Raw genomic sequence first — 15,888 nt, 5'->3', positions numbered from 1 at the left:
GAACAAGACGTATAGGAAGACAAGTGAAGAAGAAGATGGGACTTGAGAGTACGAAACAAGTGCTAGCTGTGTTTCGGGAGAAGGGGGTGTTCTTGAAAGAGAGCAGGGCTACAAAGAGTGTGCACATGCTCGCACAGTGTGGGGGCGAGGCTGCTGGATGTTAGTGGCGAGGCTGAAACGGGGAAAATACGAGAAGAATGAGGTACCAGGTGGGAAGGCAGCGAGAGGAACTGAGAAGCGCTGGTTTGCCGAGCAAGAAGGCAGGCAGTGAGAAAAGCTGGCGATGCATAACAGCGCTAGGCCGGAGCAGGAGCCAGCTCGAAGCCGCGGGGCCGGGGCCGGGTGGACGCGCCTCGGGGCGGCGGGGCCGGCAGAGCGCTGGCTGGGCGCGAGCGGTGCTCGCCACGAGGCCCGCCGGCGGCTAGCGGTGGGCTGGGCGGCAGGGGCCGCTGTTCCCATGGAGACGGGCCCGCCTCTCGGCCAGGCGTTGCCCGCCGCCCTTCCCGTGAGACGCGGCCTACAGCCGTGAGCGGGCGGACGTGCAGGTCGGTGCCGGCAGCAGCCGAGCCGCGCCTGGACTGCTCCGCGGGCGCCATCAGAAGGCACAGGGGCCGCACAGCATCCCGTTGTGCCGCAGCTTGTCCTTCAGAGCTCCCGGCGCGGCACCCGTGCGTCTTGTGCCCTTTTCTCTCTCTGGGGACGCGCTGTCTTTCTGCACCCTTCCTGCTACTAAGTTCCCCCTGTGTGCTGCCTCTGAGTCCCAAGCATCATCTTGTGCTACCGTGTGCTCCTCTCTACTGCCTTCCTCCAAGGGACTCGACCTCGGCAGTCTGCCTGCCATGCTCGTCTGCCTCAGAGCATCTGACCCTCTGGGCCCGCCATGGGACTTCTCACCCCTCTTCCTGGGATCTGCTTCCTGCCTGCTGGCTGTTGCCCTGGCAGTGTTTTCTTTTGCTCCCACTCGATTATGTCTTTCTCTCCCTCTCTGCGCTTAAGGTGTACAAACATTTAGTCCCGCAGGGGACATGATCCCTTGCTTGCCAGTACCATTCCCTTCCTCCATCCATGTGGCTGTCCCTTCCTGTCATCCCTGAGGATATTTGCTGTAGGGACTCAGTGTCAGTGCTTCTCACGGCGTGTTGCCCTCTATTTACATTCCTGGACACTCTCTAGACTATGTACCCATTTCTTAGTCTCAGGGGCAATTGTTCCTTCCCACCATACCTTGTCTTTCACTTATGCAGTCCTTTATGCCTCCTACTCTTATGTCTGTCCTGCATAATGGCAGAGCCTGACATCAGGCTATCGTGTACCCTGCAGCATAGCCCACCCCGTACTTTGCCAGAGGTGTGTCCTGGCTCAGTACCTGACATCCCAGGTTTCTCTTGTATGTTATTGGTCCTTATCTTATCCCCCAGCTTCTGCTATATTTTATCTATTCTGATCAGATTGTACAATGCACAATGTATATTTGCTGTTTTATATGTCTAACCTTACTTGTAAAGTAAGGTAAATAGCAAGCTAGCTACTAGCAGTAAAGAAAGAGACAGCACACAAGTGATGCTAACTTGTATCACCTATTGCATAATTTTTTTCTTGGAACTGTGTTGAGATGATTTCCTTTTTTTTTTCTTTTTTTGCAACAATGCTATGGCACAACTACTTAACAGTGTAGCTCTGGCCTGTGCTGATGGTTTGTCTCACCATGACTTGCAGCACATAGCGAAACAGCTGTGCTAATACTCACGTGGTCTTGGTTCTGTCTGTTACTGCTTCATAAAGGAAAACAGTTGTGGCTAGAGATACTTAACTGATACTGGCTGTGTGGCCTTTTCTTTCTCATCCTCTTTTCTGCAGTTTTGAAAGGAAGAGAAGCAATCTTGGTTTATTAGCTCTGCTGGTCTGTTATGCACATCTTATTCTTGGTACAATAAGGATAATGTTGTTATAAGGAGAGCAAGGAAAAGAGAAGTAAGTACAACTTCTTTATACTTTGAACAAAATTTTAAAGCTTTACACCTCTTCGACAAGGAGGGGTTGTATGGAAGTCTGAAGGTTCTCAAGTACTACTCTGAAATGTTCTTTGGCATCACCTTGTTCTCCTTATTTGGTTGAAAAGGGACTAGCTCAAACATGGCATCTCACTTCTTGTTGTTGAAGTAGCATTTTAGTAGTAACAGTTGCAAAATCTCCACTGAATCAGATACACCAACCACATTCAATTGTGTGTGATTTACAGCCAAGCCATCATTTTCCTTTGGAAAAGAGGTTGCTATGAGTCCCGTTAGGCCCTTATGCGGGGGAACAGGAGTACCTATTGATCACCTCTTTCCGTATATGCTTGAAGTAAGTGGTTGGATTGTAATGGGTACCTTTGCTGTTTAGGTCGTACAGGTAGGCTGTGCTTGTTGTAAGATGTTGTCTCTTACTTATCTGTATGCTGTTTCTTATGTCATCTTAGGTTTACTATTCTTCTTTTGACTCTAAGACATCCAGGCAATAGGTGCAATTTATTTTCAAAATTACACTGGTGTTTCCATTGTGGTCCTTACTGAAATGAACTTGCAATTATAAATACTGCTGCTATCAAAGGCAAAATGCTCCCTTCTCCCCTATTAAATTGCCTTTCTAAGAAATACAGCTCTCTGTGATGGAAAGCAAGATTTCAAAATTACAGGTAGGCTCATTCATATTTTTTATATGAAGTGAATGATTCCTTTGTTATAAGTAACCCAAACTCACCTCAGGATACGCCTTTCAGTTTACCAGTGCCATTAATTTAAGTGAGATATATGGAGATAGGGAGGAAGGTGGTTGTTATAGGAAACGGTGTGGTGCCTTTTAAATTTAAGATAATTGTAGAGAAAGACTGTAAAAGAAGTATCATTTTTCTTAACCCCCTCTTTCCAAGAAAATTTGTGACTTCAGTTTGATGATTTCAAGGAAGTAATAGGCTGGAACTGTGGTCTTGTTTTTGATACCATACACAAAGGTCTTGTCTAATAATATATTGCTAATTTTAGCTAATGAAGCATACGTCATGTTTTTAAAAGGCACTTACAAAAATATTTAGATACCTTAATGGGTATAGACTGAGCATAGTTTCTTTCAGTGCCTTGAGTCCAGAAAACATCTCATAGGCGTTTTTTATCTTGAATGTATTTATGATTGGGGTGGAGCAGCGAAGGAAATCAAACTTAGTTAATATTTTTAACTGTGGTAGCCATCAGATGCATTTGCAGCAACAGTAGCTGAAAGGAAGATACAGAAAAAGCACACCTTTCTTTGTGTTGCATGCTATAGGTAGGGAGGCAGTACTGTTCATGAGTATCCACGACAGTGACTTTTACAAAAAATATCTATTTCTGCTTACCCAAATGAATAACATACTACTTATACTATTTTCTACATGGTAGCACGATTTGAAGATTGCCAACAAGAAGCGGAATATGAAGAGAAAACATAATTTTATTTTAATTGCCTTAGGGATAAATGCGAAATCTAGGCCAGCAGAATTAAAAGACCACTAGATCATTGTGTCCTCTAGCAGTGTTTGTTACTCAGTGTACCTGGGAAGAGCAAGCTTGAATTTTTTTATACTTTTAACGCCCAACGATCAGAGACTCATTTTTTAATCCTGGAGAATTAGAGTTGTCTGGTTTGTTTGTGAAGAAAAATGTAGTTTAAATTGTGGCATCCTTTAGCATAGAGATATTGCATCATGTTTGCTGATCTGGAAATCTCTCTTACATTTAAAGAGATTAAAGAGCCACTATTTGAAAGGCATGCTTGTCTGATTTGTTGTCTGCATCCCTGTGCTTACCCAAATGGGATTATCTGTAACCACTGACACAGAATAATACTGTACAGTGAGAGAAGCTGTATTGACTCCAGAGATTTTTCCCAAATCTCTGGAGAGATCTGAGCAGAAATTACCATCTTTTTTTTTTTTCCTTCCTTTTTTTTTTTTTTTTTTTTTTTTTTTTAGCAACCATGGTGCTTAGAAATAATGTTTTTTCTTCTACGGAGTTTATAATTAGATATGAGGCAAATATGGAGAATAAATAATAGGAAGAGATGGAAGTGAAGCAGGTAAGGGGTTTTACCAGTAAAAGCACAGCCTCTATGTTGTTTATTTCCTTTTTAGTTTTAAAGATACATTTAATATGTTACTGAAATACAGCTATTTCCTCATACCTGTTGGCCTTTCTGAAAAGTAACTTCAAGGTGGATTTAACTGTGGACAGAACAGTAGCTTTGTAGTCCCATGACTAATTGTGGGAGGAGAAGACAAATGGGACACAGCAGTTAATATTGTTGATATAAGAGGAGGCTGGACTGTGACTTGACTTGTCATAAGTCTCTTCAAGAAAAGAGAAGTATGCGTGCAGTTTACAGTGACTAAATCTTTTCATGCCTCTATTTTCAATCTGTATAAAGGAGAAAATTATGTTTTCCCACCCCAAAATTTAGTGGCATTTCATAACTAATCTGGGAAGTCTTATCCCTGGACAATGCAGGACTATAAATAAAAGTAAATTCTGCTTCTTTAAGTGGACAATGGCTGATGGTCCAGGAAACTTCACAATTTAAATTTAAAATTCACTGTCAGCTCCTATTTCAGATTTATAGTAGTGTTACAAATGGAGAAAGAACTAAATGATCTCCTTCAGTGGAAAGAAGAAGGGAAAGAGCTACATGCTTGCCAGTTCCCGTGTCAAAAGAAAATGCCGCAAGATGTCAAAAAGCAACTCCAAGACATGCATGAAAAAATTAACAAACTGAAAGAAGATTTTGTCTATAACCTAAGAATTTTAGAAAAGAGAGATAAAGAGTTAGAACACTATAATGTCACAGTCACTCATCTGAAAACATCCGAAAATACTAAACAGGCAGACATAAGTGATCTTAGAGTACACGTGGGTAAGGTGGAGCAAACGCTTGCCAAGGAAAGAAGAAAAAGATGCAAACTTCATTATCGCTATCGTCAACACATTGAAGGACATAAATTAGAGCTGGAACAGTTTTGCAGATGAGATGTTACTTCCTTAGAATAGTATGCAGGAAAAGAGAAATTTAGCTTCTCCAGGACATAATTGGATTGGGATAAAGCAGTAACATCATTCATACAGTAGAGAGCGCTTTGAGCATGGAGATATGATTATCTATTCTGATAGAGGAATGCCTAGAACATGAACAGAGTGAGGGCTAACAGAAGTGACTTGGGCTATCTTTATACCTCCTGTATCTTGGTTTCCACAGTGACTTGTCTGATTTCTGGCAATAAGTTAGAGTAAGGATAGTGTTAAGTGAAAGTGAAGATGCTCTTAACATACAGTGTGTCCCTACATAATTTACAAGGGTGTATGTTGGGGAGATGATATGACTGGGTGGAGATGGTATGATTATAAAGGAAGCATAATGGGGGGAGCAGAAAAGGATTTGTCAGAAGGAAATGCTTTTTCCTTAGACGCTGAAGCACCTCTGGGAAATGAGATTAATGTGAAAGTATTGATATCTTTATTGATGATCTGGATGAGGGGATAGAGTGCACCCTCAGCAAGTTTGCAGATGACACCAAGTTGGGAGGGAGTGTTGATCTGCTCAAGGGTAGGAAGGCTCTGCAGAGGGATCTGGACAGGCTGGAATGATGGGCCAAGGCCAGTTGTATGCGGTTCAACAAGGCCAAGTGCCGGGTTCTACACTTTGGCCACAACAACCCCAAACAACGCTTGGGGACGAGTGGCTGGAAAGCTCCCCCACAGAAAAGGAGCTGGGGGTGTTGATTGACACCCGGCTGAAGATGAGCCAGCAGTGTGCCCAGATGGCCAAGAAGGCCAACGGCATCCTGGCCTGTATCAGAAATAGTGTGGCCAGCAGGAGCAGGGAGGTGATCATGCCTCTGTACTCGGCTCTGGTGAGGCCGCACCTCGAATCCTGTGTTCAGTTTTGGGTCCCTCACTACAAGAAGGACATTGAGGTGCTGGAGCGTGTCCAGAGAAGGGTGACGATGCTGGTGAGGGGTCTGGAGCACAAGTCTTATGAGGAGGGGCTGAAGGAGCTGGGGTTGTTTAGCCTGGAGAAGAGGAGGCTGAGGGGAGACCTTATCGCTCTCTACAACTACCTGAAAGGAGGTTGTAGAGAGGTGGGTGTTGGTCTCTTCTCCCAAGTGACTAGTGACAGGACTAGAGGAAATGGCCTCAAGTTGCGCCAGGGAAGATTCAGACTGGATATTAGGAAAAAGTTCTTTACTGAGAGAGTGGTAACACAGTGGAATAGACTGCCCAGGGAGGTAGTGGAGTCACCCTCCCTGGAGGTATTCAAGGAGCGTGTGGATGTGGCATTGTGGGCCGTGGCTTGATGGGCATGGTGCTGTGTGGTGTGGGTGTGTTTTCATTTTTGTGGTGATTTTGTGTTTTGTTTTGTTGGGTTGTTTGGTTTTTTTTTTTTGTAATGGTTGGACTTGATCTTACAGGTCTTTTCCAACCTTAGTGATTCTGTGATTCTGTGTGATATGTCTCCTGTGTGGTTACATGAAGATGCACTTGTCTCTGTGTATGTGGGGAGACAAATGATAATTGTATCAACCATTGTCAATATTATCTAAGGTTACTAGACATCAGTTGCTATATTGTGCTGTGGATTCAACACAAACGGTTTAGCCTTTCAACTATTTTAAGCCATTGCAAGCTAATCTTATGATAGGAATTGGGTTTGTGCGCTCAAATACAGTTTGTCCCACCTGCTCTGATAGGCCGCTGTGAAGGAAAGAAACCTGTTGGGGCATATCCAGTCGCAGGACCAAGATTTATGACAAATACAACCAATTAAAAGATGGCTAAAGCAATGCACTTGTTTAGTTTGGCCATTCTCACTAATTTTTTTTATTCTGTATAGACTTCTCAACCTTGCAGGGGGAGTAAACGCTTATTTCTTGAGATCTGACTGCACATCATTCTTCTTTTAATATAACTGCTGTCTTCAGATATAACAGTATCTTTGGGATTATTCTCTGTTTAAAATGGTAACCGCTGTAAAGTGTTCTGTGTCAAACTGCATTTATAATGTAGAGATGTCTGGGTAAGTTTTAAATAACTTTTTAGTTATTAGAAGTGATCTGGCCGTGGATCTAGAATTCCTCAAAGGTCCCTAACTGGTTGATGTTACTGTACTTCTGGAGCATATACAAATTCATTTAAAGCCAATTCAGGAATTTTATACGGAGCATATCCTTTGGGAATGAAAGGAGAGTTTGAGTCTTTTACACCCATCATTGCCTCTTTGCCAGGCTGAGCTGGATACCGATAACTGAGCAGTACACCAATTATTCTTCTGATCTGCCTTGCCCTGGAGAGTTTTAAGATGAACAAGGGAGCTGTAAAAGTACCTGTCTAGACTACGCTGAGATGGTACGTTCGTTGGACTTTACTTATATTCATGAGTGTTGGCTATAGGATTCAGATTAATTCAGGTGAAGTGTAAATTTAAAAGCAAAATCTAGTGGAATATGAAAGTGAATATGCATTTAGCTGTTTGTGACTATCCTGATCTAGTTTGTAGTTCTGTCTGTGTAGTTACTATACGATCAACCTTATCTAACCAAATGCAGCGGTCATTCAGCTACATAAGATAACTGTAATATAGAGTTGAAAGTAATCAGAAGGTTGCAGAACTGCACGATATCAATCCAGGTCTGTTTGGCTATGTAACAGGCTGTACCAAGCCTGTTGAGTGTTGCAAGGATGAATCCAAAGCTTGACAAGGTTCAGCGTGTCATTAGAGAACTTACGGGTCACAGTAGCAGTATCAGCTCTTTGAATTTGTTTGAAATGCTGGCCTTACTGGTATTCTTCCACTGTATCTCAGAGAAACTTTTTTTGTTGATAGCAAATTGTATTGGGTTTGTGTGGCAAGGTTTTGATACCGGGAGGGCTACAGGGGTGGCTTCTGTGAGAAGCTGCTAGAAGTTTCCCCTGTGTCCGATAGAGCCAATGCCAGCCGGCTCCAAGATGGGCCCGCCACTGGCCAAGGCCAAGCCAATTGGCAATGGTGGCAACGCTTCTGTGATAACATATTTAAGAAGCGGGGGGGGGGAAACCGTGCATGATTGCAGCTGGAGAGAGGACTGAGAATATGTGAGAGAAACAACTCTGCAGACACCAACGTCAGTGAAGAAGGACGAGGTGCTCCAGACGCCAGAGCAGAAATTCCCCAGCAGCCCCTGGTGAAGACCATGGTGAGGCAGGCTGTGCCCTGCAGCCCATGGAGATCCATGGTGGAGCAGATAGCCACCTGCAGTCCGTGGAGGACCCCACGCCAGAGCAGGGGGATGCCCGACGGAGGCTTTGGCCCTGTGGGAAGCCCACGCTGGAGCAGGCTCCTGGCAGAACCTGTGGAGAGAGGAGCCCACGCTGGACAGGTTTGCTGGCAGGACTTGTGACCCCATGGCAGGAGTCGCTGGAGCAGTCTGTTCCTGATGGACTGCAACCCATGGAAGGGACCCACGCTGGAGCAGGTAGTGAAGAACTGTAGCCCGCAAGGAAGGACCCACGTTGGAGAAGTTTGTGGAGGACTGTCTCCTGTGGGAGGGACCCCACGCTGGAGCAGGGGAAGAGTGTGAGGAGTCCCCCCTCTGAGGGAGAAGGAGTGGCAGAAACAATGTGTGATGAACTGACCACAACTCCTACACCCTGTCCCCCCGTGCTGCTGGCAGGGAGGAGGTAGAGAAAATTGGGCATAAAGTTAAGCCCGGGAAGAAGGGAGGGGTGGGAGGGAAGGTGTTTTAAGATTTGGGTTTATTTCTCATTACCCTACTCTGATTTGATTGGCAATAAATTAAACTAATTTCCCAAAGCTGAGTCTGTTTTGCTTGTGTTGGTAATTGCTGAGTGATCTCCCTGTCCTTATCTCAACCCATGACCTTTTCATTGTATTGTCTCTCCCCTGTCCAGCTGAGGAGGGGAGTGATAGAGCGGCTTGGTGGGTGCCTGGCATCCAGCCGGGGTCAACCCACCACAGAAATAAAAATACTGGAGGGAGGGGAGGAAAAGATAGGCAGCTGCTTCTATTTTTAAATGTATCAAAAAGCTCAGATTTCTGTTGGGCAGCCCTTGTTTTGCAATTTCTTCTTATGTAACAGAAATTTTTGGGTGGAGGAGGAACTCTTGTATTTAGCGGAAGTCTTGCACTACTTTTCAGCAGTTCCTTGGTATTCCATATGCAACTAACTTTTGAAGTATAGTTTTGAGAAATAGCATATACTGTTATAACTGGTTTCAACTGGCAGGAGAAAAATATTTATAGCAACTGCTTCTTTAGGAAATTATAGTATCTTGTATTTATGGTTATGTGTTGTTCAAAAAATTTTACACATGTATGGCTCATTAGTTCACCAGAGATGCTTTTTAATGTAAATTTGTTTAATTTTTGTTTATAGCTCTAGGACCAGTCAAATAGATCATCAGCATGAGGAGTGCGTGAACCTGAAATATCACATGGAAAGAAAAATCCAAGAACTGGAAGGAGAGCTTGCTTGTCAGAAACAGGTATAAGAATATGGAAAAACAGTGTTGTGTTGCTGTGGTGCCATCTAGCAATCCTTTTTTCAATACTTTTTTTTATTAGACTGTTATGGTTTAATACTTCTGTAGTTGTATAAGCTTTTATTTTTTGCCTTTTTTTGCTTAAATTGATGAGATTTGTAACAACAGTTTAGAAAATTATGCACTACTTGTGTAGTAGCTGTTGCTTTGCTTGACTGGCAGCTGCCCCTTTTAAGGAACTGTTAAGAATGTGTTTAGTAATCTGAGATTGTGTAAGATTATTTTATGTAGAGCTAAATTTGTTAACCTTGAAACTGCAGGAAAGGTCAGCATCTAGAAAGCAGAGGCAGCCTTAGGCAAGAGGGGTAAATATACGTTGTTTATCGTACTGCTAATTACAAGGCGCTTTTTCTCCCTTCTGCTTCTTACCATTTCATCATAAAAGGATAATCGTACTAACAGTGAAACTTGATCTTCAACTGAGATACCTTAGAGAGGTGGTATAATGTCTTCCTATATATTCCAAACTTTAAAGAACACCAAAACCTTCTTTCTTTGTTTTTGAATATCATAATATCGCTTTTGAATATCATAATATCGTGACTTTTAATTATTTACATATGAATGTGTTTAATCATTAGAACTAGAATGGTTATTTTTGGCCTGTCAACTAAACCAATAAATAATATAAATGGACATGGTAAAAGACATTGTTAGGCAATTACATCTTGCACCCAACACCTGCCAATCCAAATCTCGCTGCCCTCAAGATAGTAGTCCTGCTAAAATAACCCATCTTCATCCAGGAGCCTTTACCCACAGGCTTCCTAAAGGCAGCTTATGAACCTACCCAAAGGAGTATGAGCACTTCTCACTTGAACAACACTTGATAACAGGCTTGATTTAGAAGTTATCTTTGTGTCTTGTGTGGATAAACTGTGATGATAAAGCTGATTAACTGCTGTTCCGAAAGCATAAGGGCACATCATCTAATACCTGCTATTTCTCCTGGGGGTTTTTTCTCCCTTTTTTTTTTTTCCCTCTGGTGTGTTGTTTTTTGGTTGTTTTTTTTTTTTCTCCTCCAGTGTGGTATCTCCATTGTTTATGACTTACAACTAAAGAAGCACATCTTAAGTGCTTGCCATTGGGTCTCTTTGCAGTCATTCCCCTTAACCTAACACGTGATATGGTATCAATTAGCCAGACTCCCTTGTGACCTCACCCTCTTGTTTTCAAGTGTCAATGGTGATTTATCAATTGAACCCCTGGAAGTAGTATCTCATACACACTTTTCTACATAGACTGACATACTTTGTCAGCCTAGGCGCTTGAATGGCTGCTCACTGCAACAGTTCAATTTCTGGAAAATCCGTGTCTCCCTTATGAACAGGTTTTCATACACTTATGAAACATAGGTGTTGTGAAGGGTTTCACACTTCCTCAGTGATGTCTTCACTGGTGTCTTTAATTTCTGTGCATTGGACTCTGAATAACTTGCAATGTTACTTTGGAGGAATTTCACACCAGAATGACCATTTTGTAGCACTGTTCGTTCTTGGGATTGAAATGTGAAATCCTCTAACAACAGATTTTGGGTTTTCCAAGTATGACAAACAATATGACTGTTTTGATTATTTTCCTTTAAATTAAAATTCAACAGCTGGGGGGGGGGGGCAGGGAATCTTTCCCATAGCTTCCTATCTCCTAGGAGCCCTCTTGTCACTTTATCTCCAGAGTGGGAAACATGGTAGTATTTTTCTGACAACCTTTCAATAAGGCTATAGTTTCTTTGCTTTTTAGTAATTCTGCAAGTATGCACTTTAAAAGCCTCTTGATTGCAGCCAAAACTTTCCTTTGTAATAGTAGCGAATTGTTCTGCTTAACTTAAACAAAAAACTTAGGCTAGTGATTACAAGTCTTTATGATGTACCTTTAAAACCTTTTTTGTGTGGTTTGTTAGTGACCACTTTTTGTGCTTTAATACTGTTTCTATTGTCGTTCAGCAAAAATAGAGGGAAATGGTTAAATGTTTATCACCATTAATTCTATATGTATGTGTGTGTATATAAGAAGATAGATGTCCCAACTGCTTGTAGTAGATGGTTCATAATAATCCATATCCCTTTATTCATGTGTTTGTAATATAAATTTAGCTTCTGTTAATATTTGTTATTTTATATTTAAAATTTTACTTTAAGTGGTGGCAAAAAAGGCTGAAATAACTTAATTTGGTTTCTTTTTGTATAGTGCAAGACTTCAGTCCTATTTGCAAAGTAAAGTGTCCAGTTTAAAAAAAAAAAAAAAAAAACAAAAAACAAAACAACGACTCCCCAAAATAAAACAAAAAACCTCACAACTTTTTAGCACTGGGGAGATATAGCACTTTTCTGCTGCTCTAAAAGTTAAAAGAAAGTTCAGATATTTCCATAATGGATAGTCTTAGACATATTACAAATGCTCAGGTGTCTGTAAGGAATTTGTACTTTAATGTCTGTAATGTGTGGGGTTTTTTCCTTAAAAAAGCTGCTTTTTTTTTTTCTCCTTTTTCCCTGTTGTTACGGAATCTGATCTTATTTTGCAAAGGATGCCATTTAGCTGATGTGTTTTGTGTTGGGGGACCTACCATAGGCCAGATGATAGGTTTCATTCAGCACATTCTGATTGTCATTAGAGCAGAGAAAGATTATGCAGTGATTAAACCCCTTGTACAGTGTTTAAAAAAGCCTGTGACAATACAGTGTTTCCATCAGTACTGTTGTACTAGTGTTACCTATCTGTTGTTCCCTTGTAGGAACTGCTAGCTGAATTTGATGTAGAAATGAAAAAGAGAGAATGTGAGTTTCAAAGGTTTACAATTGAAATGGGTAACTTAGTTCTGTCCCATGAAGTTAAGGTAACTTATTTTTAAGCTATTACCCTTTAGTCACATAATGAATGCATTTATTATAATCTCAAGTCATTCCTGTGTGAAATGCATGAAAAGATGACTCTGTTGTTGTTGCTGTTTTTCCTCCACCTACGTATTGAACTAATTGTTTCCAGGATAGCAGGAAGCAGGGGTATTTGTGGTATGCATCTTAATTTAATTCATAGTCACTGAGTTTTTTCCTATGCAACCAAAAACTATATATAGGTCTTAGCAGGATGAGACAGGCCTTTCGGAGGCTAGTAATGACAAATTCACTCTTCCAAAATCTGTATTCTCTGTATGTGCAGTCTTTGCTAATCATCGTCCAGCGTTACTTGGATGGTTCTCTGGTGCCTGTGTTCACTTGCTTCAGTGGTGATTTAACTGACAGCTTAATAATTTAACAAACCAAGGTGTATAGATAGAGGGGGGGGAAAAACCCCTCACATTAAACCAACTGATAGCGTTGGGGAAAAGCAGATGAGCTTTCAGAAAGAGGGCTTGTATGCTTAAAAGATTGCCAACATTTTCCAGCTGTGTTGATTTTTGTCTAATGAAATAAATCACTTTTGCCTGCAAACTTTACCTTGCCAAAGGCTTATTAGGGTAGCAAAAGGTTGCCTGGCCATTAGTGGTATCCATGGATTCCTGCATCTTGAATGTTGACACAACTAGAGTTTAGTTTCTGGGTTTGTTTTCTTGTCTTGTCTTGTGCCTTCTTTAACAGACACTGCTGTAGTAATGGACCCAAAACCACTTTGTCTTATTGCGGTCTTGACTATAAAGATTGCATGACCAACTGCTGTTGACTCAGTATGAGCGAAGGAACTGCAACTGCATGTACGCTTATTAAATGTAAATTTGCACATATTGCTTATTCTGTGATACGCAGTATAACTCTGATGGTACTCCAGAAGAAACCTTTAATCTTTGCAATTTTCAGACTTGAGTGCTTGATTAGATAGCTCTAATACTGTTCCAGTTTCTAATACTGCTTGCATCTGCATCTGAGTGTAATAGCTCTCAGTAGGCCTTGTGTGCTAGAAGCTATTATATCTTTTCCTTTCTTTATGAAACATATTGTCTATATTGAGTTAGTGTGTGTGTGTATATATATATATATATATACTTGCACCTGAATTGGTGGTGGAAGTGTTAAGCAAGGGAAGGAGAGCTCATCTGCAGTCATTTCCCCCATGTATTAGTGAGGGCAGCTTCAAGGGAAGCCAAGAAGTCGCTAAATAAAAAAATATGTAAAAAGAACTTTAGGCAGAGGTAAGAAGGGGTAGTATGCAGGATTAGTTAATGTAGATAATAGGTGTAGAAAGAGGATACAAAATGGATATTTAGCAGTAATATGGGAGTAGAAATCTAAATAACAGCAGAGGTCATAGTTTATGGGGAAGGTGTTTTAAAGTGCTTTGTTGAGCTAATGCTTATACCATGCAAAATGTTACTTACAAATTAAAAAAACCCCACAAACAAAAGAACCACCCCCCCAAAAAAACCCCCGACCTCACAACTTTCTATACTATTTTGTTTGTTTCTGGAGCCGATGCTAACACTTCAACTGTATAAAGGCTCTGCACCTCTTAAAAATTAGGTTATATCAGGCTCTCATTAGAATTCTTGAGTCTTAGTCTCCTTTCTAAGGTGAAGCTGCTGACCAGAGAACTGGAGGCCCTCAAAGAGACTGGAGTGCAAACAACAGAATCACTGCAAACAGCAGAAAGAGAAAACGAGTTCAATGATTTTGTGGCTGTGAAAGATGCTTGGTATTGGTACAATTTTTATTGTGATCAAAATAAACTGCTTTTCACAGACTCTACAACTCCACAACACTTTCAACTTACTCTTCTTCACATACTCTTATTTTAGCAACTGCTTGGGATGGTGTATGCGAATTAATTGATCTAGTAATATATATTGTTACAATAGAAAGAGGTAACCCTTTGTATGAAATATTTGCTAAGTCACATGGATTCAGGTTAATTCTGCTACGTTCTTTCTGGATGTAATCTGTCTCACTTTGAAGATAAAATTTTATCTTAGAAGTCTTAATGGTTCAGTGGTAGCTCCTGCCTTTACTGCAAAATGGAGTACCTCTTCCAAGCAGTAAATATAATGAAAAAAACTTAGTTCATCCCACTTCTAGTGTGCAGCTAGTTTTTGTGTCATATATTTCACACACTTGATTTCAATCCAGGAAGTCCAGTTGTGTTCAGTCACAACTTTATACTTTCTCAAGCAGCTACAGACAGACTGTGAATATAGTGACAGAAAATAACTCATTCAGACCAGAGTATTATTGGGGTTTTTGTCTTTTGTGTTTTACTCATCAATATTCAAACTTTAGAAATAAGACTTACTCATAGTTCAATTTCTGTTCCTTTGGTTTTGCTTTAATCCTTTAAATCCAAAATTTTGGCTATATTGTGAAAATTTATATGCAGGTCAATTTCGGAGGGTAAGAACATTATAGAACTATTACTTGCATATCTCCTTTTTTTTATTTACTGTTAGATTTTATTTTTCTATAGGCACTGTTTGGTGGTCTTCTAACAACTCAATTTTGTCTTTAAACCTGGTCTCTATTTTTGTGTGAGTGCACGATCAGGAAATTAATCTGTGAATAAAAACTGCATATTCAAGGAAGCATTTTTGCTCCATGGATTCCTGTAGTCTCTTATCTGGGCCACCTGATCATAGCTGTCTTTCAATCGTTCAATTACTGTGAAGAGTATGGTAAAAGAGTATGTTGAATGGAGTAGGTCACCTGTTTAAAATAGCTTGTCTATGAGTCATCTTGGGGGGGGGGGGGAACCCCAAACCTTAAAAACCTTAATTTTTAGGATCACCCTGATCCTACAATTAGGTGAAATACTGTTGTTGTTTGTGCTACTCACGAACTTAAAGTTCTGTGATAAACTGGAGTTAAATTCTCTGCAGTGGTATAAGAAGGGTTCAGCCCTGGTCCTAAGTCCAGCTCAGCAGTGGTATTCTTAGTTTGAAAAAACAACCACAAAAGACCTCCACGCAGCCTGTTTTACTGACAAGTGGATATTGATTTCTGTTTACTCTGCTTCTGACAATGATTCTTTGAATTTGCTCGAACCAAATTGCTAAGAAAGTAAATCAACAGTACTAAAAAAATAATTTGCTTGTGTGGTTTGAAACCTCACTTTATTCTGTCTCTCTACATCTTCTAGGCATGAAGAACTAGCTTATGCTGCCAAGGAAGAGGATGCAATGCCAGCTTCAGTGAAAGATGCCCAAGTCAAACAATTTAAAAAGTTGAAGCAGCAGATTAGAGAACTGCAGATGAGACTTAAAGGTCTGGAAATTGAGCTATGCAGAAGAGAATGGAGTCATGATACATGTTTAAGAGAGAAAGATGCTCTTATTAGAAAGTGAGTGACTTGATTTACCTTGTTTCAT

General features: G+C 41.0%; 1 protein-coding gene across 1 annotated transcript in view; it reads left to right on the top strand.

The window, feature by feature from the left end:
- Positions 1 to 283: 283 nt before the first annotated feature.
- CCDC57 (coiled-coil domain containing 57) overlaps positions 284 to 15,888 on the top strand; it is a 45,605-nt gene continuing 30,000 nt past the window's right edge. Inside the window, 5 exon segments of the mRNA XM_059828409.1 lie at positions 284 to 525; positions 4,625 to 5,056; positions 9,437 to 9,545; positions 14,104 to 14,225; positions 15,660 to 15,860. Coding sequence (XP_059684392.1) covers positions 284 to 525; positions 4,625 to 5,056; positions 9,437 to 9,545; positions 14,104 to 14,225; positions 15,660 to 15,860 — 1,106 coding nt within the window.

Source organism: Gavia stellata, chromosome 22 (genome assembly GCF_030936135.1).
Source record: "Gavia stellata isolate bGavSte3 chromosome 22, bGavSte3.hap2, whole genome shotgun sequence".
Lineage (NCBI taxonomy): Eukaryota > Metazoa > Chordata > Aves > Gaviiformes > Gaviidae > Gavia > Gavia stellata.
Note: the sequence above shows the minus strand (reverse complement) of the source record. Positions and strands in the feature narration are given on the sequence as shown.